Raw genomic sequence first — 24,278 nt, 5'->3', positions numbered from 1 at the left:
CACGGGCTCCTTGCTCAGCGGGGAGCCTGCTTCTCCCTCTGCCTCTGCCTGCCATTCTGTCTGCCCGTGCTCGCTCTCTCCCCTTCTCTCTCTTTGATAAATAAATAAAATCTTAAAAAAAAAAAAAAAAGCCATCCTACTGGACTGAGCTCAGAGTTGTACATGCTCAACAAATGTTCATTATATATGGACCTTCTCCCCATAAAAGGACATTCTATGTAAAAGCTGGACCTGCCTGTCTCCCCTCACCCCTCATGCCCCCTGCACACTGATGCTCAGGACCACAGTGACACATGGTGATCCCGCAAAGTCCGTGGTGCCGCTAAAGAACAAGTCAAGTCCCAGGCCACAGTGGAGAAGGAAGCCGGGATTCTGGCCCAGCCGCTAACCAGCCGGCATCTGCCAAATCCCAGTTTGAGTGGAACTGCCACAATTTTAAACGTAGACAAAAGATTCTTTTTATTTTCTGGTTTGGTTTGGTTTGGTTAACCAAAGCAAATACAACATGTGTCCAAGTGGTCCAGGAATGCCAGTGAGCAGGGTCTGTGATGGACTCATAGGACTCCTTGCTTGAGGATGACAAAAGCCATCCCAGTGTGGGTAAGGCAGGGCCCCAACACGAGGCTGCCACATTGGGAGGCCTGGGGAACTCGGGGCAAGCTGCTACATTTTTCTATCTCTCGGTTTTTTCATCTGGAAAAACCAGATGGTGGGTGGATCACGACAGCACCCACCTCACAGAGCCGCTGTGATGACTAAAGGACTGATTATCTATAACATGCTCAGGGACGCACTCAGGACAAGGAGTTATTACTTGGGGACGGGTTGTACTACTGTCCCCTTTCTCTGAGAAACTACCAACAGATGGATCCATGGCAGAGGAAGAAGAATGGAGTCCAGGAAATGTGGAGTCAGGAAAAGGTACAGTGACATGTACAAGCCCTTGTGCAACATGAAATATCAAGTTTCAGGTGGAAAAGCTCCTAAGGACAGTAAGCCCGCCATGAATCATCCATACTTGACCTCTCGGGTGGCACAGGTGGTGCTCCCAGGGGCAGGCAACAGGACAGATGATGTTCCTCACAGCTGCAGCCTGGGCACCATTTCTCCATGACCTGGGTGAGCAGGCTGCTAGAAGACAGCCCCCTTCCAAGTGGCACCCAGGTGCAGAGCAGCTTGGAAGCAGTCTATACTGGCAGCAGCATCACTACTGCTTCTCATAGCTGCCACGGCCACACCGCAGGGTTTGAGGAGACTGGGGTTTCCTACGAGGCTTGCTCAGCCTCTGATGACTTAGTTCAAGGGAGCTCTGTTCCTTGAAACGTTATCTTAGTCACAAACATCTCACATTCCTGGGCCACATCAAAAGGGGAGGGATGCCCAAGACTTTCCTCTCCTCCAACACAGAAAAACTCCATATGCCGGCATGTTCTCTTGGGTGGTCTATCTGCAGGTGGGACCTGGAGACTTTACCCAGGGCGGAAGGGCTGGAGGTCAGCTTCTAGGTCTTCGGTGCCTGAGAGACTCAGAGCCTCATTCAGAAATGTCTCCGTAAAACATAGGCACCGGACTCTTATCTCCAAGGTCTCTTCCAACCACAAAAATCTCTGGACACTCTCTTTATGAAGCCCACAACCACCACCTTCCAGGATCTAGGTTACCAGGATGCACTGTGAGCTCCCAGAGGGCGCACACCTCTCCAGGTTCTCTCTGCTTACTGCCCACAGTGGCTCATCCCGCATGTGTTCACAGAATTGAAGTAAATTCAGAATGGTAACACTTTAAAATTACCATTTCAAAAATTCATGTCAGTTGCTACTTATCTACAGTTGGACTAGCTCTTTAACTTTTTGCTCTTTGAGGGAAAAGGTAGCAGATGCACCTTTTAAAAAATAAATGTTCAAATTTCAGTTGTTAAAAATGTAAACTGCCATGGAAACACCACACAAAAATATTTTTTTGGTTTTTTTTTTTTTAAAGATTTTATTTATTTATTTGACAGACAGAGATCACAAGGAGGTGGGGAGGCAGGCAGGGAGAGATGGGGGAAGCAGGCTCCCCGCTGAGCAGAGAACCCTATGATGCCAGGCTCAATCCCAGGACCCTGAGAGCATGACCTGAGCCAAAGGCAGAAGCTTTAGCCCAATGAGCCACCCAGATGCCCCACAAAAAAAAAAAAAAAAAAAAATTTTTTTTTACCATTTTCACACCCACCCCAAATGCTGCAAACTAATTTTTTTAAACCATTTGTGAGCCAAATTATACCCTGAAGAGTCATCCAGATAACTCTGCCTCCTGTGTACGGTCTTGGTCTTGGGCCAGACAATTAATTACTCAGGTGATGCACCCACCCCCTTTTCCCTATACTGACCATTTTGTAATAATCAACACTCATAGCTGACAAGATGCTAAACTGATGAAAACAACAAAATTCCAGGCTTTTCTTACGTACAACCCCAAATAAATAGGAAAAAAAAATAATCTGCAAGTCATTATTGGTATTTGCTACCCTCTGGTGGTCAACCTTGGGAAGTTTCTACCCCAGAAAACTGGAAACGGTATTATCTCTTTCACAGATGGCCCCTCCAAGGGTCATCCAGACCAAACCCTTTATCCCACGGGACTTCCCCAGCATCTGAGCAAGTCCTCTGCTCCTTTCACCTGTGTACACATTGTGAGGACACTAAAATAAGAATAATGTCAACCTGAGTAGAACAAGATGAGCAACATGAAAATGCTTCCTCAAAGCATACACAATGTATCTAAAAAAACAAGCATACAACTGACACAGAATGAGCCCCATTTTCGATTCTCCAACTCCCTGTGGTAAGGGATGACTGGCCACATTACAAAAGATCAACAGAATAAACATCAATCAACTCTGCCTCGTCAATTTCAATGATAAACACACACTTGTGAGTACCGTACATTTTCAAGACATTGCTCTAGAGACCCCATATTCTACCTTACTCTGCCCTCTGTTACACCACACCATTCGACAAGGCAGAGATCTCTCTGTGCTCACTGTCAGAGTTCTTCTATTTCTATCCAATCCCATTCAGTTCAGTCTGTACACCAAGCCCTCATGTGTACAAGGTCCTATAGAGATGCTCCTTATTTAGTCCTTAATGCTGGCTGAGGGCCAGGCTCTGGAGGATAGAATATGCCTCTGACTTCTCCTTATATACTCTTGCCTAGGGCGTTTTTCTACAATATGTTGTCCATCAGAAAAGTGACTGCCTTTCTTTAGAACATTACATAGCTCCCGATTAACTACCAAATCGTACATGAATGGATCACCCTTGGGTTCAGAGTCTTTGTAGTGGGGTGGGTGGGAAGGTGTGTGGGTGGATGGATGGACGGATGAATGGATAGGTGAGTGGATTGCTGGATAAATGGATGGATGAATGTCCAAAAGATGAATGGACAGGTGGGTACATGAGTGTGTAGACTGACAGGAAGATGGATGAGTAGATAGATGGCTGGATGGCTGGATGGATAGAAGGAAGGAAGGGAGGGAGGCAAAAAGGAAGGGGTAGGGAAAGGAAAGGGAAGGGGAAGAGAAGGCAAGGCAAGGAAAGGAAGAGTAAAAAGACTGCATGACATGTAGTGTTCTACTAGGCCCTATAAGGAGAACAAGTAAAAAAGCAAGGTCTTTCTCCACCAAATGTTCTATTAATAATCACAAAAAATGAAATCAAACTAAGTGACAAGAAGGAGAGATAAACGTAAAATGATTCCAAAAGGAAACTAAAGTAGGTGACCTCCTTAGCAAGAATTAAACAGACAAAAACTTGATAGCTTTATAGTGGTAGCTACAGAAATTGAGGTTATTAATTTAAAGGGACTGGTTCATGGTTGTCAGGGTGGGCAGGCTTCATACTCTGATGCCAGCTGCCCAGCTCTGGTCCCAGCTGGTGACTAGAGTCCCCAGGCCTGGCATTGCCGAGCTAAATGCAGGAGCCAGACACCAGGGTGAGAACACACATCTGGGACATCTCTGGGGATGTGTCAAAGCCTGTGTGAAGGAGAAGCCCCAGGGCAAGGCCGGAAAAAAGGAACACACAGCCAGCTCTGCTCTGTGTTCCTCCAATACAGCCCAGGCTCAAGTGATTTTGCACCATCACACCCCTCTGGTTTGAAAAACCTTCTTTGACTCAGAAGACTCAGATACCCCTCACCTCCTCTTCTTTGTTATTCTAATTTTCCATGAAACCGCACAGTCAGAAGGTCTCAAAAAGTTATTCAAGGCCATAATATCTCCAAAGCCCCATTAATAGGAGAGAGAGACTCTCTTGAAAAAGTGGACTCTACCACCTTCCTAAGGCCCTTTCTTCATGTCCAACAAGACTCACTGTCAGAAAAGGTCATGTTCCTATCACGAGTCCCGAGTGTCCCATGTGAAACCAATTTCTTCCCTTTGCTCTCCATTCAGCCCCAGCAACTGGGAAAAGCTATCCACCATCATACATACCACAGCTTTTTATGAGTCAAAGATGGTCTTTCACTCCCTCCACTCTTCTCTCAATACCATGTGTCTTTTAATGATCCCCAGGAAGACAGCCAGATGGCACAGACCTCACCACTCCCCATTCCCATAGCCACAGCCAACCATGACCACAGACATCTCCCAGCCACATCCAGGCTCAGCCTCATGCATCCCTGCTGTCAGCTCAAGCACAGCAGGCTGAGCATGTGTTATCAACCCAGTGTGGTATCCTCACAGCCTCAGACGTCATTTTCATGACTGATAGCCCTGAACTTGATTATATAAGCTCACACATCACACCTACATATAATGGTATCTAATAATAATACCAGCCTCCCTATACGGACAGTGTAAGTGTTTGTGGGCACTGTAGCAGCCCCTTCCAGGTACTGACCCACCCGGGCCTTACCACATCTCTACGAGGTTGTGCTGTCATTGTATTTAGAGGTATGGAGAAGCTCAGTAGCTTGCCGAGCTCATACAGAGGCAGGCTGCGAATCCAAGAAGCCCATTCCAGAGTCCATGCTGTTCATGATCTTGCTATGGCCTACGGTAAGCACAGCACTCCAGCTGTCTCACACACGTCAGTCCCACACACCTCACCCGAACAACTTTATGTGGGCCGTCTTCCCTCCGCCTGCCTCAGCACTGGCATGAGGATTAGGTGATGAGGAGAAGCATGGCTCCCACTCCCATGGTCCAGCTTAAGGGCTGTGGTGAAGGTCTTCCTAACCCAATGATTCACAGGCCAGCTCGTGGCCTTCTACAACCCAAAGTGATAACTCGGCTAATTCAGCAGCTCATGAACACACCTGAGCACCTCCAGCTTCTTAGTATTCATGTCCCGCATTGGCCTGCCCCTGTTTTCACCGAATCCAACTTTATCTTTCCATAATATCTACATGTCAATCTTCTCCACACAACATGCTATGACCATCCTTCCAAATATGGGGCCATTTCCCTTATCAAGGACCAGCAGAGTCAACCTGTAATATACTCAGTGCCCACCTTGGACAAATTCCTTTGATCTCTTCAGGCCTCAGTTTCCCCACATACAAATGGAACCTCCTCAGAACTGTTATGAGGAGAAATAAGTTAATACGTATAAAGCACATATTATGTGCAGAGTCAGAAGGAGGAGTTAGCAACATCCTTCTTCCCTGAAAGCCTGGAATGAACTGAGGGGTTGGGGTGTGGGGCACAAGATAAACATGTATGGAACACTTACTTCTACTAACAACTCTGTCAGGTGCTCAATTTGTGAATTCTGATTTATTCCTTTTTTTTTTTTCTTTAAAGATTTTATTTATTTATTTGAGACAGAGAAAGAGAGCACAAGGAAGGACCGAGGGAGAAGGAGACTCCCCGCTGAGCAGGGAGCCTGACAAGCAGCTCAGTCCCAGGACCCTGAGATCATGACCTGAGCCAAAGGCAAACACTTAACCGACTGAGCCACCCAGGCACCCCTGATTCATTCTTCATTCATTCTGCCAACTCCTATTTGCTGGGGTCCTACTTCGTGCCATGCCACGTGGGAAGTTGAAGACCCAGCAGTGAAGGTGGCCGGCAGGGCCCTGGCTGTGGAGCCTTTAGGCTGGAAGGACACAGAAATGGCCTATCACACCGTTAGCTGGTCAAACCATAGCAAATGCTGCAAGGGGAAGTACAGGGCCTTGAAAACATGAGAGAGGGACCACACGTAGGCTGTGACCTTTCTGAAGAAGGGACACTTACTTTTCTGACCACTAACATGTACATGAACACTAACCATGTGAAAAGTGGGGGAGGGCACGCTAGGTAGCACAGCTCACGTGTGCAGGAGGCCGAGTGAGAGGTCATGCAAGGCACTGAAGATGGGAAGAGAACTTGGGCCATGATCTTGGAGGCACCGGGAGGCCAGGATGGGGGCAAGGTGGCTGGGATGGGGCCAGGAATCTATGACTCTATCCGTCAGCTCTGTGCAGGAGTTTTCCAAATGTGGTTCCCAACCAGCAATGTCAACATCAGTGCGGAACTTGCTAGAAATGCAGCTTCACCGGCCCCGGCCCCGGCCCCACCCAGAGGTGCTCAGAACTCTGGGGGAGGGCCCCCGGTACCATGTACTATCTATTTTAAAAGACTAGAGAGACCCTTTGGAGAGTGGGGAACCAGCATGTCTTATGCTAATATATTTACTTCCGTGCAAGATCAACCCAAAATGATGGGCTAGAACTCTTTCACATTTCACACTCCCTCTATTTCTGTCTCTGAACTCAGGGTGACTTTCCCCAGCTTCCTTCCTCCTTCTGAAAAGGCTTCCCAGCCCTCCACTTCAGCTGCCCAGCTCTACCGAAGCCCCACCTCCCACCCAAGCCAAATGCCTTGGTTTCCTTTTCCTTTTGTTCCTGCTAATCATTTAATCTGGCACGGCATTTTGGACACAAATTGGAGGAAGGCTATTAAGGCAAGCCTTTAAGAGAAAACCTGAAAGTACTAAGAAACTATGGAAATGAGAGATAACCATGAAAAATAAGACATCTGGGCAAAGTTTAAAAGGTCCGGGCATGCTCAGCCTTGAGCAAATGTCACCGTGGGGAGCCACGGTGACAGTTTTCTAATACATAAGGAATGCACATAGGAGAAAAGGATCCATTTTTCCACTCATCAGCGAGAACAGAACAAGCAGGACCGTCTTGGGTTTCAGCCGAGAAAACATCTGTCATGTGTTTGAGCCATAGGAGAGGAGGAGCTGCCAAGAGGACTGGTGAGATCATCCTCGCCCGAGACGCTCGCGATGAGATCACAGTGGCCAGGGTCGCTGTCTATCAGGGCCGAGCGCTTCGGCAGTGCCCACACCACATCATGCCGGGGGCTCACAGGCTCCACAAGGGGATCTCCCTGTCACCGTGCAGATGTGCCTCCTGGCCAGGGCAGGTGCTGACTCACAGCCACTCTTTGGCTTCAGAGACACAGAAATCCAAAGAAAACTGCATGCTTCTGCAAAACCTTTCAGACTGCCTTGTTACCTGAAGGCCCGGATGGCATGTGTTCCAATAAAAGCCCACTCATTCCTGTCTCACAGCTAACTCCTATCTTCCCAGTGACAGCAGCAGTGGCAACAGGCATCATATCAGTGACAGCTCTGAGCTACTGAACATTCGCTCTGTGCCAGCGTCGCACATACCTCTACTCGCTCCTGCCTCACCATTATCACAAGGTCCATTTTACAGATGAAGAAGCTGAGGTTTAAAGAGGCCTCCTGATTCGTCCATGGCCCTACTGCCAGTCATGTATTGGCTGAGATTTGAGCCCTTGGTTCCCTATTCTATGATCAAGATAGGGCCTCTATGTTGCCAATGTCTGGGAGATTAGAGAACAAGGACCTTTTAAAAATCAGCCATGGGGGAGCCTGGGTGGCTCAGTGGGATAAAGCCTCTGCCTTTGGCTCAGGTCGTGATCTCAGGGTCCTGGGATCAAGCCCCACATCGGGTTCTCTGCTCAGCAGGGATCCTGCTTCCCCGCCCCTCTCTGCCTGCCTCTCTGCCTACCTGTAATCTCTGTCTGTCAAATAAATAAATAAAATCTTTAAAAAATCAGCCATGGTCCCATCTCTCCCACCCTCCTTGCTCCAGATCTGGATGATACTGAAAATCAAGTCTCTTCCAGAAGGCCCTGCCACTTCCCTGGCTCTGCTACTCTGTGCCTGCCCTTGGGCCTCGGCCACCAGCCCGGATGAGCTAATGGGGCTGCTGGCAGCATGGACGTCCTTCACACACCACCACCCCTTCAGAAACATAAAGCACAGGCTTTCTGCATCGCCTGTACAGGCCAGGGGCCAGCAGGTGCTTTCGTGTCCCTCGGGCACTCTCCTCAGAGGGACCCAAGGCCACTGCCAGCAGAGGGACTCGTGCAGACTGCCATTGAGGGAACAGATAATCCTGGCTCTGACTTTTGTCCCAGCTTCTCTACAATGTAATGCTCAGCTCACCGACTTCTCCCCTTCTGCCTCTCTCTGGAGTCCCGAAATGGCTGAAATGGTTTCTATTACAGACTTAAAGAAGAAGCGTTCCTTAGCACTCTGAAGCTATGCTTCAGAACACAGCCTTGACTTCAAGCTTCCCTGGGGCCTCCTTCATTTGTCAGACGATTCAGCCAAGGGAACCAATTGGCTGGGCCACTCCTGATGCAGGACCTCAGAATTCAACACCCCTTCAGAACCACAGGAACACAAGCACAGGAAGCAGTGCCTACGGGCCTGAGGTCGCTGGCTGAGCACTGAGCCTGGGTATTTACAGCATCTCAGTTGTACCCACCAGCTGGAAATGCAAAACACAGGGCAGGTCCTACCAGGCCCACTTCCTGGGAAGTAGGACCAAACCCTCGGAAGAGAGTAAAGAAGAATCCTCCTGCTAGTCAACGGACTATGTGCTGATGTCAGCCTCGAGTCAGGTGAATGAAATTTATTCCTTCTTGATGGGAAAGTTGGATTCATGCCACAATGTATATTCACGGGTTTCCTCATTTTTCTTCCAGCTTCACCAAGCTCCGTGGAGCTTAGAGCAGGTTTTTCCCTGCTCTAAGACCCTTTGGAGAATGGGGAACCAGCATGTCTTATGCTAAAATATTTACTTCCTTTACTTCTTATGCTAAAATATTTACATGCAAAAGGATGGAAAGGGCCCAGAAAACAGACAATGCTGAGCCTTGAGGATGAGGAGGAGGAGGAGGAGGAAGAGGAGAAAAAGGAGAAAGAGAAGGCCCTTCCAGAACTTGCCTCTACTGGCTTCTCTTTCCAAATTAGTATTTGGGAAGGTGGGAGAGGAGGGGAGGTAGAGATGTCTTCTAGGGGTCTGGCTTCATGGACTCCAACTGTGATGCTGAATGCCAAGCCCCAAACAGCCACGTGACCATCAAATCTCCCCAGTGAACGGAGCTGAGACATGCCAGCCTCCCCTCACTTGTCAGCTCTTAGCTGCTTTTCCAGCAGATGCATTTGTTCTGAATGACCCAGGCCCCCCGGCCCAGGTCATCTTTTGTGGCTCTTTTACCACAATGCCTATGTCATACCCACCATAATCAGCAGCCCATCTGAGATGTAGATGGATAGGATTCCATGATAAGAAGGGGGCAGAAATGTTCTCTGTATGAGACCAACTGGCCCTTCTTAGTATCTAACCATTAACCCTAGCCACATTACAACAACTGTGGCTCGGGAAGCTCAGCTCCTAAAATTGTTATCCCCGGAACATGCAGAGAATAAACCATGATGTAAATTAAAATCAGAGTCAACTACCTTCATGGCACCCAGAGCTTGGAAAGTCACAGCTAATCTCGAAGGGGTCAGTGCTGCCAGCATCGCATTGAATCTTGCACTCTTGTTCTTAATAGGAGAGTGGTACTGCCCATCTGGAGCCACAGAACCAAACCTATGATAGGGGAGAGGCAGGTGGAAAAGAGGAGCAGGGTTAACAAAGAAGAAGTACATGGCACCACTAGAAATGATGTCATACACACACACAAGGTTTCTGGGTCCAGGAACTACGCTCATGAGACCTCAGAGTCGGAGGCAGGGGAAGAGTCTCCCCAGGAGATTCTGACCAAGACTTGACTCACGGAAAGTAAAAGCAGGTTTCGTGCCAAAAAGAAGCATGGGGACTGCCATCATTAAACCCACACTGGAGCCTGAATGTGAAGACCACACCCCAATCCACTCTTTTGTTGTTGATATATAATTCACATGCCATAAAATCCCCCCCTTTTAAGGTGTGCAATTCAGTGCTTTTTAGGACATTCAGAAACTCGTACAACCATTATCACTGTCCAGTTCCAAAACATTTCATCACCCCCCAAAAAACCCTCATGCTGTGAGCAGTCACTCACAGTACTCATCATACTCCAGGCCCTGGCAACCGTTAAACTACTATCTATCTCTACAGAGTTGTCCATTCTGGATGTTTCCCATCGGTGGAACTGTATAATATGTGGCTTATATGTGTGCCTTCTTTTACTCAGCTCGTTGTTCTCATGGTCCCTGCATGTTGTGGTGTGTGTCCATACTTCATTCCTGTTTACGGCCCCATGATAAGCCCCTGCATGGATACACCATATCTTGTTCCTCTGCTCATCAGTTCATGGATATTTGGGTTGTCTCCCCTTTTATGGCTATTATGAATAATTATGCTTTGAACAGGGCGCCTGGATGGCTCAGTGCGTTAAAGCCTCTGCCTTCGGCTCAGGTCATGATCCCAGGGTCCTGGGATGGAGGCCCGCATCGAGTTCTCTGCTCAGCTGGGAGCCTGCTTCCTCCTCTCTCTCTGCCTGCTTCTCTGCCTACTTGTGATCTCCGTCTATCAAATAAATAAATAAAATCTTTTTAAAAAATTATGCTATGAACAATTGGACAATTTGAACAATTGTGGACATGTTTTGGTGCAAGCATGTTTTTGATTCTCCTGTGAACGATGTTTTCACCCATACCTAGGAACAGAATGGGCTCATATGAAAAACTTAAACTTTTGGAGAGATGCCAAACTCTTTTCCAAATTGGCAACACCATTTTCACCCCCACCAACAAGGTATGAAGGCTTCAATTTCTCCACATCCTCGCCAACCATTATGGCCTGTCTCTTTTTTTATACCCATCTGAGCAGGTGCAAAGTGGTATCTCATTGTGGTTTTGATTGGTATTTCCCTAATGACAATGACGTTGAGCATCTTTTCATGTGCTCACTAGCCATTTTCATATCTTCTTCGAAGAAATGTCTATTCAGGCTTTTGCCCATTTTTCAGCTGGGTCATTTGTCTTTTAATTGTTGAGTTGTAGCAGTTCCTTTTATATTCTGGATGCCATAAAGATAGATATAGATATAGATCATATATATGTATCATATATATCACAATACATGTGATTCCCAAATATGTTCTTCCATTCCGTGCATTGTCTTTTCACGTCCTTCATAGTGTCCTTTGAGGTGCAAATTTTTTAAATTTTGATGAAAATTAAAAATTTGTTTAATTTTAATTTCTTTTTTTCTTTGGTTGCTTATGTTTTTGGTGTTTAAGTCAAGGTCACAAAGACACACATCTATCTTTTCTTCTAAGAACTTTAAGTTTGGGCCTCTACATTTATATCTGTGATCCATTTTGAGTTAATTTTTGTGTACAGGAGTGAAGAGTCCAACATCATGCTGTTGCCTGTGGGTGTCTACTTGCCCCAGCATCATTTGTTGAAAGGACTATTCTTTCCCCCCATTAAAATGTCTTATGGTCCTTGTTGAATATTAACTTACCATAAATGTAAGAATTTATTCCTAGACTCTCTATTCTATTTCATTGCCTATCTATTTATCCTTATGCTAATACCACAGTAAATTTTTTTCCCTTTTTCTTTTTTTTTCATTTTTTACTTCCCACCTGCTTTCAGGGGATCCACTATAATATCACAACATCTCAATTACTATAGATTTGTAATAAATTTTCAGATCAGAAGTGTGAGTCTCCTACTTCTTTAGCAAGATTGTTTTGGCTATTCTGACTCTCGTATTGCCACATAAAGTTTAGGAGCACTTTCTCAGTTTCTGAAAAAACAAAACAAACACAAAAAACAAAAGGGCAACTGGGATTTTGACAGGGATTGCGATGAATGTAAACATCTACTTCCTGATCCATTTTTTATCAACACCCCAAAATGGGGCTCCTCCTCCAAAATGCCTGTGTTTCCACTGCGGTCTTCTGGTATATTGAAAGCAGTTTAAAGGGCAATAAAATGGCTTAGAATCAAATACTGCTTATCAAAAAAAAAAAAAAAAATCTATATATTCTCATATCATCTACAGACCATGTATCTCACTGTTACTTCTCTTACCCGCTGGATCTAACTTTCTAATCTCTAGTGCATTGGATGAAGGATGAGCCAATGGATCCAGCTTCGGGCAGACTGGCCAGGCCACTGAGATCTCATGAGGGTGGATGACACATGGGGAGCTCTACATCTACAGCTTTCCTTCCCTCTTGCCCATCCCCCAGAGCACAGCACTGCTGCTTGAGCGACTGGAAAACGTGCTGGCATCTCTGGGGAAGGCTGGTGGCACTCAGACCTGCTGTCACGGGCACTGGTGAGGGGGCCTCAAGGCTTCCCCACACACCAGGATAACTGCAAAGATGCTTTTGTTGTTTCCATTTTATCTCCTACCAATTCCCCAGGGGCTTGGGCAGGGGGGTTAACAGAATTTCGTTCTTTTAAACTTTGTTTCTCATACATTTTTCTTAAACTGTTGGCATCTATGACATTGACCTGCTGGCAAGAGTTTGCAGGCAAAGCAAAGGAATGAGGTGTTATAAAGGAAATTCTAGACTCAAGCTGATTATCCAGACCTTGACTGCTAGCTTTTCTACGGATTGCCATAAGCCAGTAGGTCAGGATTGTTACCGGATACTGGAAATGCTATTGAGAAAAGTAACCGTCATTGGTGTTTCTTGGCCTCTGCAAAGTGTAATGTGAACTCCTAGAGCTCCACCCCTGAAAGTGCACCAGAAGAAGCAGCCTTCACCTCATCGTTTAACCCACCCTGATGGCAGTGGGATGCTGGGAAATGACACTGAGCATCTCTGATGTTACCCATCCCTCCAAGAAGCACTGGCTATAACAGCCTCCTGGGCTGAACGGTAGTACCTTACCTCCTGCCACCCCTGAAGGAGGCGATAACATTACCCAGAGTGTAATAGCAACAACAGCAACAAATTTTAAGGAAACAACCTAAATTGCCCAACAGTAAGGACAGATTACATAAACTGTAGATCACTTATTTAACGGTCTATTATAATACTATTGAAAATGATAACGTACATAGGTATTTCTTGTTGCATAAAAACATTTGACATAATGTTAAGCAGAAATTACAAGTTATAAAAAATAGAATTTGTGGGGTGCCTGGGTGGCTCAGTCAGTTAAGCCTCTGCCCTCAGCTCAAGTCATGATCCCAGGGTCCTTGGATAGAGCCCCACATGGAGCTCTCTGCTCCACAGGGAGCCTGCTTCCCCCCTCCCCCTGCTTCTCTGCCTACTTGTGATCTCTCTCTCTCTCTCTGTCAAATAAATAAATAAAATCTTAAAAAAAAATAGAATTTGTAAGTGGATCTCATTCAATAAAAATCAAACATCTCTTTCTCTGTTGATACACCAGCGTGGAAAGAAGCCTAGAGAGTTATACATTAAGGTGTGCATAACAATCACTGTGTCTGGGGAATAGCATTTTGGACAAGTTCAATTTTTTTCTGTTTTCTTATCTAAATTTTCCAATGGAAGATCAATAAACTTGTAGGAGTGGCTGGCAGACAGCCTGGACATGCAGCCCATGAGACCCAGGCGCCAGGCCCAGCTTGGGAGAGCAATGAGATCATACACGCAGCCAATCTGAGTTCAAGTAAAAAGTACTCACTTATCCAGCAGGTTCTCCCTTGGTATCCGAACCTTGTGAAATATTAAAATCCCATTATCCACACCATGCAGACCTAGAGAGAGCAGAAAACAGCTGCAGGGGGCAAATCCGTGCTAGCTTAGACCTACCATTCCTGCTATTTCCCAGGCCTGTCTCTGCTAAAATCCCCGCACCCTTTCTTTTTCTCCCAGGATGTTCTATTTGGGGCGGGGGTGGGGACGCTGTCTGTTTGTTTTCTTGAAGAGCTATGCCTTCTGTACTCCTGGGCTCATGTGGAGAGTCTGGGTACTATGACTTCGGAAGGAAGAGCTCTAGGCATCAGAAGGAAAAGTCAGGGCAAGCGCTGAGAAGGCAGGAAAGCAAGAAGTCTAATTTCTCCTCCCTCCCAGCGCTTCCATCCCAGAACAAGGAGTAAGTTTGTGAAATCAGATGCCTAAAAAGACAAGAGAAAATGGCCACGAGGACAGCTGTGAGTGACTGGGGTAACCCAAGTTTCAGAAGCTTCCTGAAACCCACCGGTTCTGTTTCCTAATGACACCTGTCAGAATCTGGGGCCTACTTTTTGTTTATCTCACACTTAGGAAGATTTAATCTGAGGGGGAAAAAAATCTTCAGTAAACATCTTTAGTTAGAACATCACCTCTTGACAAGGACACAGTTGCATTTAGGAGCTTACAAGGAAACCAAAGCAGACTTTCTGAAGTTGCCAGTGTTTTAAATGTCTGACACCACTTCACAAGAGCTCAGCCCTCTGCTCTCAGCAACACTGGACTTCAAGGGACAAGGCCAGCGAGGGCCTCTGTCACCCCTGAGAGATACAGTCGGAGCACTCACAACCCTACCTGTAGCCCATTCCTGCGGCCATGGCAGTGGTCAGTAAACACTGAGGGCCAAGACAAAACTATCCCCTCCACCGAAGAATCATCTTCTTCCCCCTTTTCTCTTTTTGTTTATTTTTCCTTCTCTTCCCACCTGTTTCTTTGGCTTGGTTTGGCCTTGGTTGTGGACAACCAGTGGGGCCCACAGGCATGGCCTGCTCTCAGTAATTGCTGGTTGAATTACACTCCCTCCCAACCCCACCCCCAAAATTCACACATTCCAGTTCTAACCCCCAGTACTAATTAATGTGACCTATTCGCAGACAGGGTCTTTACAGAGATAATCAAGTTAAAAGAGGTCATTAGGGTTGCCCTAATGCAAGGGACTGGATTATAGAAAGGGGAAATTTGGACACAGACATGCACACAAGGAGAGAGAATGACATGTGAGCATGAAGATACCAGTAAGAAGCCAAGGAGAGAGGCCTGGCACAGATTCTCCCTCACAACCCTCAGAAGAAACCAATCCTGCCAGCGCCTTGATCTTGAACTTGTAACCTCCAGCACTATGAGCCAATACATTTCTGTTGTTCAAGCCACTCAGCCTGGGGTACGACAGCAAACTCGTCCCGTGAGTCAGTCCTTGGGATTCATCAAGGGCCTCTGAGGCACCAACACCAGGCTGTGGCTCAGAGGCAGGAAAAAGAGAGAGCCTCGACTGGCCCTCTGAGAGCCCACAAGTCCAAGAAGAGGAAAAGAGGCGAAATTACACAGGGCAAAGCTGCCTCATGACTGGAAAATACAAGAGGCTGGGAGAAAACAAGACCAATGCATATTCATGAACGGCAATCTTCAGCATTCCCCAACAGTTGTGACATAAAAGACTATCATCAGGCTTCAAAATCGAAGAGTCTTCTCTGCCTTCTCTGTTTTGCTATTTTGGTGAGTTAGGTTCAACCTTCCTTGGGTGGGGCAGGGAGTGTGCAGGAAGTGCAAATGAGGGGAGAAGAGGTGTCACTTGAGGACTCACCTTCCTTGTACATCATATCGATAGCTGTCACTCCAGGGTACAAGCTTCCATTCTCATCACGAACAGGAACAATGAAACAGTGGGGCCCTGAGAAAGCAGAGAGACAGTTGCTGAACTCTCTTTTCTAAAGCTACGATTAAAGCTTTATTCATTTCCTGGAACAGTCTATAAATTGTGTTGATCCTGAAATTCAGTCAGTTCTAGGACCCTGCCCTGCATATGGTAGTGTACACAGTAGTCCCCCCTTGTCCACAGGGGATATGTTCCAAGACCCCAGTGAGGGCCTGAAACCATAGAAAGTACCAAATCCTATATATGCCAAGTGTTTTCCTGCCTACGTGATGAGATGAAGTAAGGGAATGACCTAGGCCCTGTGACAGAGTGTGACACTACTATGGACCCTCTGACCTCAGAAGGTCATCTGTTTCCAGACTGCAGCTGACCGCAGGTAACAGTAATCGTGGAAGGCAAAACTGCACACAAGGGGGGGCAGGGGGGCGGGGAACTACTGTAATGTCAAAAATCTAAGAATAAATTTAGCCACCGTGTATATTGAAGAAATAAAGTTGGTGCTGAGTTTATACAAGACTAAACCAGTGCTGTGAAGTACACTTTCAAGGTAAAGTACTTGCTGGAAAGTAGTAAGGGTAAAGAGAATTATTCTAGCTTTCTGTACCAGCACAAACCTTGTGATCTTCCGTTTATGATGAGCTGAGCAAAGACAGCGGCGTAATTCCCATACATCGCATTTCCAATGTACATCTTCTCAGCATTTTCACATGGCGTGTCGATCACAAACTCCTACACAGAAAAAGAGTGACAGAGTTTTCCTTTCCTAGGCTCAACTCAACTCCTTGGCTCAGTGCAATGATTACTATGAAACAGACCCACATCCTCTAGCAGGACACCCTTGGGTGATTGATTTCACAGCAGAAGAGAAGACAAAACCCCCAAGCCCCTGGTGATCTATACTCAGCTCTCCCAAACACCCCACTGGCAAGGTTCACAAGACAGGATGGCACGTCTAATGATCTAGGGCCCCTAGGTGAATGAGTCCACATCTGCGTGTTTTATCTTGTCTGCTGGGCATTGCGTCTTGTGGACAAACCACTTAGTTCCTCAAGTCCTCCACTCTTGCCCTGGCCTTGAAAATCTCTACTTTATTGATAGGGTTTTGTTGTTTAAACAGCATCTAATTGAAGGCCAAAACCATATGCCAGAAATGCAAGCAAGATTCGTAGGCAACCATGACCTAGACCCACCATTGCTTAGGATCTTAGCCCACACAATCCTGATTTTTTTTTTTTTTAAGATTTATTTATTTATTTATTTGACAGAGAGATATCACAAGCAGATGGAGAGGCAGGCAGAGAGAGAGAGAGGGAAGCAGGCTCCCTGCTGAGCAGAGAGCCCAATATGGGACTCGATCCCAGGACCCTGAGATCATGACCTGAGCCGAAGGCAGCGGCTTAACCCACTGAGCCACCCAGGCGCCCCACAATCCTGATTTTTATAAAAGGAGGGGAGAAAAAACTCATTTGAGACTTTGGATAATTGTTTCAGATCCTGCCACTCCATTTTCTTGATCGATGGATATAATAATTAAAAGTTCCCCCAAAATGCATAAACCCTTAAACTGAAGCATTTATAGATAATTCTCTATCTTATAAGGGAAAGAATCTTTGAATATGCCACACAGTTTGTTTCCATCATATGACCAAAGATTCTTCCAGCTCCAAACAGTCTGAAATTGACATTGTTTAAGAAAACGATGCAGCGTTTTTGTTTTCAGGCTCTGCTCAACCTGGGTCTTCTCTCTCCTCCTCTTGGGAAGCCAGGGCAGAATCACAATGGAAATGCTCCCGCTTCGCTTCTGATTCTGCTCACCAACTGGGTTACCCAGGAACCTGTCATCAAGGAGGCACTGACGGTAATGGGCAGCTCTGAATACAGGTTCTCTGGAGCAGGTCAGGGAATCCAGGGGAAATGGCAAAAGAGCAGAACTGCACATCTAATTGGAGCTGACAATATTGAAAAGGTGGCTAAACTAAAGCAACAAACGATTGATCACGTAAAGATTATCTCGGAGTCCGGATTTTAAAGTCTATAGACTACCCTCGCCCGCTGTCCAAGACATACATTCTTGAAGCCTAAGAAAACATTCTCTGACATGTGTTTGTACAAGGAAACTTCTAGCATGTGCAAGCGCTTTTCAGAAACATAAATGGACAAGCTGAATCCTTTTAAGGGAAGTCTCTGGAGACTGCCGTGGTCTTATCAGGCTAGCCAGGATTTCTCAAAGAAAGGAACTATTTGAGGCTGAGTGCAGTAACAACCACAACAACAACAAAAAAATCCGTGTGGTGAAGGGACGCTTACCCCTCAAGGGTAGGAAGGGAAGTAGCAGAGTAACATTGACCTGGCAGCAAAGATATGGTGGGGTGGGGAAGAGACGGGAGGCCATCCATCCCCGTAAACATCTGATACACTCTGGGAAAGGAGGTTTGTCACTTCTGGCAAAAACATTGATTTGGGAAAGTCTGCACAAGCCAAAATGCTGGCATTAAAGAAGGATCTAAATAATGCACACCATGTGTGTCGGTTCCTACCATAATTAGTTGTTGAAGGCCAACAAAATGGTCAGTACTGTAAGCATTTAAAAAAAAAAAAAAAGGAAAAAGGAAAAAGAAGAAAAAAAAGCCTTTGCCCAAAAGCTCGTAGCTGCATTTATTTTTGTTATTTAGCATAAAATATAAAACTAAATTCTCTCTTACCTCTTAATTATTCCCACCACTACCCGAGCCTCTGTCCAAAAATAAAAATAAAACAGCCAACCCACAGAAATGAATAACCAGAAAATGTAAGTGATTGAAAGAGTCCTTGAGGGAGAGAAGGCTCATTGGATGTGCTTTCACGTTTTACAAGGGAAATGAAGGGGGAAACGCGGAAAGCAATGAAGGAGAAATCCATTCCCTGCTATGTCAATCCTCAGTGGCCCGAGTTTATGATGGGCTTATTCTCTCTTTCACTCCCACCGGAGAGTTCACCAGAGTCTCCTCATCATTACGATTTCAGCTCTGCAACTCCCCTGCAGAAGGCGGCAGCTGCCAAAGCACGCCAGGTAGCTAAATCATTTATGCTGTTTGGGGGAAATGGGACCCACCCTGGGAAATGATTTTGGTGGGAAAAAGTAATGACTGTAAGAAGAAACAAATAAATAAGAATTCTGGGTGGGGTTTCTTTTTTCCTCTCTAAAGACAGCAAGGTGAGCTCAGTACTGTGGTTTAGGGAAAGAAAAAACTGATCGACCAAAAACTGAAAAGGTGTTTGGTTAGCACGCCATCCCTGGCTGGAAAGCTAAGCTGTGAAGGGCAGCCCCACCTGAGGCAGACTAGCTCATTAACGGCAGATTCATTCATAGTTTCCTAACCTCTGTGTGCCTCAGTTTCTCCACCTATCAAATAGGGACAATAATATCTTCCCAGAAAACTATAGGGTCTTTAACACAATGTCACATGTAGAGTGCTCAGCCTGACGTCTAGCACACATGGGCTAGATTACAAGAAGTGGCTTACCGTCATGTTGTGGGATGGTTATTGCAAGGGAATACAGTGAAGTATACAGAAGGTGTTTGACACAGAGCCTGGCACATAGCAAGCATTCAATACATGTCAGTCCTTACTCTTGCTAGGGCCTTGGACATCGCTGACTATTGTAGAGAACTAGCATCTGGGCAGGAGGATGGGATGAACATATTCCAATAGAACCTTCGCTTGAATCCGTCATTCTAATCCCTGATTCCCTCTAACTAGCGTTTGTGGGTCGGGAAAACCCGCTAGCAAAAATTCAGATTCTAAATGACAAACTCAGCAAAAATGAAGAACAGCTAGAGTGAGTTACCGCACCTACACCCACGCCCCACGCCTGCACACATATATTTTTACCCACACTCGTGTCTAGAAAGAACTTCAAAATTTACGTATTCCTTCGCAGTTCTTAGGAAAACCCAATATCAAGCAAGAAACTATGAAGGAGAGTGAAATAAGTAGAGAGTTTCTTTATTCGGAGGGAGTAGGAGCTAAAGAAATGGAGACTTCTTTAGATAGAGCAAGGTTTTCACCCTGCCGGGTATAACGCATTTATAGAGATGGTCAGTTTAGAGTCTTGACGAACTGGTTTTTATTTATGAGGACAGAAGGGAAACTAACGAAGTTCCCCACATATACTAAAGATCATAAAAACAAGATTGTTTTGTGAAATTCTATTTGGGAGGCCGTGGGAGTTTTCGTGTAAGTCACAGTTAAAAACACTGCTTCATGGGGCACCTGGGTGGCTCAGTAGGTTAAAACCTCTGCCTTCAGCTCAGGTCATGATCCCAGGGTCCTGGGATCAAGCCCCACATCGGGCTTTCTGCCCAGCAGAGAGCCTGCTTCCCTCCTCTCTCTGCCTTACTTTATTGCTTAAAAATGAATAAAAAATTAGAAAAAAAAAAAACACTGCTTCGTGCCAGTAACAAGGGCTTGATTCCTGGTAAAGAGACATCAGCACACGCAGTACCTCCTGCCACACGGTACAAAGGGGAGTGCTAACAAAACTTCTCCTCCAGCCATTTACCTGCGGCCGTTGGGAAGGATGACAAAATGGCGCCCGTACTGTTCTCATAGGAGTGTCACCAGACGTCCAATTAACAAGAGCACGTAAAGTGCGTGAAGCAGTGCCTACACATGGTAGGTGCTGAAAAGTGTTGGCTTATATGAGACACATGAAGGCTGAGCATGTGTCCCCTCCACTAAAGCACTTGGGCAGTTGTTTGAAATCTGAGCCCCTCTAGCCAGAGAGTGCACACGGAGGATGTGAGGTTGACCTCGGGAAGAAGGAGAGTCTGGTTCTGAACAGGTTTCCCGCCACCCCAAACTGCAGAATAAGGGGCAGAATCCTCACCTGCGCTGAGAGGTCAAAGGTGGCTTCAGTCTGGATCCCTCTCACATTGCTCCCATGGCCCCTCTCGGTCATTGCAAACATCCCAGTGTATTTCTGCTCCTGGAGTTTACCAGATATTAGAAGGGAATTAGTTAGTCAGATGCTCGCTCCAACTGCAGACCTCTGATCATCAAGGATGTGGGTGAGAGAGGAAGCAGTGAGTTGGAGATATTTACAAGCGTTGAGCCTGGGGGCAACTACTGTGACAACAACATGACAGTTCTTTTAAAAAACAATCCAGAAACTCTCATTCAGAACAAGATTCTTGCTGATGTTAATTCTCTGGTTTACTTTCTTTCTCTGCAAACATGCGCTCACACACACATCTAGTTACTAAGAATTTTTAAGGCTCTTCATGGAAGAAGACACACCATACCTGGAGGGGCTGAAGCCACTTAGTGACATGTCCTGGGCTTCCAAGGTTCCTGACTGCACCACCAAATAGCCAATAAATTATTCCACACTGAAAGCAAGGACAACATAGACCATTGTTAGCGAGAGTCAACAATTAAAGGATGAATAAAGCCCTGGCCAAACTCCATTCGAGGAGCATGTGTTCAGCTCGTCCAGCTTTATAAAAGCCCCACAAGTGGCCCGGTTTCATTCTTTTGCATGTGACTGTCTAGCTTTCCCAACACCATTTGCTGAAGAGACTGTCTTTTTTCCACTGGATATTCATTCCTCCTTTGTCAAAGATGAACTGACCACCAATTGTGGGTTTACTTCTGGGTTTTCTGTTCTATTCCACTGCTCCACATCTCTGTTTTTATGCCAGTACCATACAGTTTTAATTCCTACTGCTTTGTAATATGACTCGAAATCTGGAATCGTAATACCTCCAGTTTTGTTTTTCTCTCAAATGATGCTTCGGAACGTTCAGTCTGCCTTATATGCTCAGGGGCTAGCTTAGTGCCTGGTGTGTAGAAGATGTGTAACGAAGGATTTATGCACTGATCCCAGATATTAGCCCAGACTGCAGAGGTGAACCCTACCATGAGAAACTGCCAGCAAACAGGAAAGCTGATGGAAAATGGAATGCAAATCCAATAACGAGCAAGCACTCAGCCCGCAATGAGATAGCCTGGGCTCCAAGCCCAGCTCAGCTACCCACTGGCTGGGGGACCTTGGACAAATGGCAATCCTCAGTCTCCACATCTGACAAATGCAGTGAGTGATGAGTGCTCCCACTTACTGAGCACTTACCCTTCTAAGCACTGAGCTTCATACACACAAGCCCACTGATTCTCACAACCACCCCGGGAAAAGCACGTCATCACCCACCCCTACTTGACAGACAGGGACACTGAGGTTCAGTGAGAGGGGTGACCTGCCAAAGGCTGCGCTCTGAGATGGTGAGCAGGGCTGGGGTCCAAAGCCAAGCTGCTTAATGCCTCATAGCACTTCATAAGGTTGCAGCGAGAATTCAGGGACGGTCAACTGCCAAGGACTCTGGTCTTTTATAAACCCTGGAAAAGTGTTGCTGGCAAGGAGGAAGTGGAGGAGGAGAGGATGAGGAGGAAGATGAGAAGGAAGGGTGGCTGGAGTGGAGCCATTTGAAGGGAGTGGAGGGCTGATGACAAAGACAGAAGAGTTCAAGTGTATAGACACTGGCTGTGTTTGCAGGCTAGTATGACTTCCTCTGCCCTGGCCACTCAGTGTCAGATTTCCTCTGGGGAGCCCTCTTCTCACACAGTCAGTCCAAGTGTTTGTGGCTGATGTTGACCTCACCCTCAGCTCTAGGATGAGCCTAGGACCCAGGATGGGTCGATCTGCAATAAATAATATCCTGGCCATAGGGGATGGATGGCATCAGCATAGACCCGTGGTCTGGGTGGGTCCAACCACAGCATCCTCTGGGACACATGGGTAAGCTAGTAGGCAAAAGACGCTCTCTCTTTCTCATTGCAGTGGAATCTGGAAGCATGCAGGCCTAGAGCTGCTGGCTGTTCTCGCCATTACGAGAGCTGGTATAGGAAACCAACACATGAGGTCAAGGTGTGGAGAAGGAGACAAGGCAGACACATGGGACAGACCAGGTTCCCCACATCCACACCTGTGGTACTCTGGACTCCAGTTATAACAGCCAATAAGTACCCTTTTTCCCTAGGGTCATCACAGTTGAATGAGCTTGAGTAGACACAGTAACCCCAAGGAAGACCTTGTAGGAAGGGAAATGGCAGGAATGGAATCTTAAGATCTCCCACCCAAGACTGTCACCAGCCTCTGGCAAGAACTAGTTCCACACTCCACGTATGTGATCGGCCTGACCCTAATTATCTGAAAGGGCACTTTACCAACTTCAATAACTCTGACGTCATGACAGATGAATTTCATTAATCACCTCTGACATATGAAGTGCTTTCATTTGGAGACTCATAAAGAATCCTCGGAATCCTCATGACCCTGCTGATCACATTGCTAATTCCAGCCCGGGAAGATGCAGTCAATCCAAATAGTGGTCCCCCCCCCCATAAATCATTTTGGAAATCAAGTTTAAAAAAGCATTTTTCTAAAACTAAAACAGGTTGAATTGTCCACCCCCAAATCTCTCCAGCTGGTGGCTAATGCATTCTTTACAAATACATTCCTGTTCTAGATTTTAAATCCATTCCTCCTCATTAAAAAGGGGAGTGGGGAGAATATTTTATCCACATTTTGAAAACTCCCGTTCACTAAATGTCATCAGTAGGAGCACTGGGTGGGTGAATAAAACTTGTTGGTTTACAGAAACCACAGCAGTTAACAGACGTGGCGTCTGTGTGACCCCCCAATCCACAGAGTCACTTAAAATGTGAGGATTTTCCCCCAAGTGCTGGGCAGTGTGTTGCCAAAGTCACATTCTCTGAAAGAGAATCTGACCCAATGGGGCCGATGCAGGGGCAGCACCTGAAGGTTCCAAGCAGATGATTGGCCTGATACAAGCTTTTAGCACGGGCCGCCTGTGAGGAGGATGGACCCCAGCTCAGCCAGCAGGAAGGAGGTGACCCTGAGCAACCCCTGAGGTAAGCCAGTGAGCAGTGGTCAGACCAGGGTGGTGAGAAGCAGGGGCATTCAAGGTAGATTCTGGAGACAGAGCTGATAGGTTGGATTTGGAAGAAGAAAGCAAGGGAGGACTCTAGGTGCCACCTGAGTTTGGGCCTGAGCTCCAGATGGATGAAGGCCCATTAGCGGTTTAGTGAGGGCTAGGAGGGGGGTTGATTGCCGGAGGAGCCGGGGGGGGGGGGGGGGGGGAATTCCCTAAGACAGGGAGGCAGAAACTGACCGAAGAAGGGCACTAACCCATCACAAGGGAGCAGGGCAAAGTGTCCTCCTCGGAGAGCACTGTGTCCATTGCTGCCTTCGCTGCCCAGTGGGCATCCTGGCCTTTAGTCCACCTCAGCAGACAGGACTCAGACTAGTCTATTTGTTCTGAGAAAAAAAGAATGCAGTGGCAAGGAAATTAGACAAAGGGAAGGACACCACAAAATCTCTAAATCTATGTGCACCTTGCATTATTTGTTTGGGAAAGCTCCTTCTCTCCTTTCTCACTAGTCTGGAGGATGGGAA

General features: G+C 46.4%; 1 protein-coding gene across 7 annotated transcripts in view; it reads right to left on the bottom strand.

Annotated features, from left to right (window-relative positions):
* ACOXL (acyl-CoA oxidase like) overlaps nucleotides 1-24,278 on the bottom strand; it is a 347,875-nt gene that overhangs the window by 270,039 nt on the left and 53,558 nt on the right. For all 7 annotated transcript variants that reach the window (XM_059405581.1, XM_059405577.1, XM_059405580.1 and 4 more), the window contains 6 exons: nucleotides 21,109-21,195; nucleotides 20,694-20,792; nucleotides 16,439-16,553; nucleotides 15,753-15,839; nucleotides 13,905-13,977; nucleotides 9,762-9,894 (listed from right to left, as the gene is read on the bottom strand). In XM_059405581.1, the coding sequence (XP_059261564.1) occupies nucleotides 9,762-9,894; nucleotides 13,905-13,977; nucleotides 15,753-15,839; nucleotides 16,439-16,553; nucleotides 20,694-20,792; nucleotides 21,109-21,195 (594 nt within the window). The remainder of the gene's footprint in view (nucleotides 1-9,761; nucleotides 9,895-13,904; nucleotides 13,978-15,752; nucleotides 15,840-16,438; nucleotides 16,554-20,693; nucleotides 20,793-21,108; nucleotides 21,196-24,278) is intronic.

Source organism: Mustela nigripes, chromosome 7, assembly GCF_022355385.1.
Source record: "Mustela nigripes isolate SB6536 chromosome 7, MUSNIG.SB6536, whole genome shotgun sequence".
Classification (NCBI taxonomy): domain Eukaryota; kingdom Metazoa; phylum Chordata; class Mammalia; order Carnivora; family Mustelidae; genus Mustela; species Mustela nigripes.
Note: the sequence above shows the minus strand (reverse complement) of the source record. Positions and strands in the feature narration are given on the sequence as shown.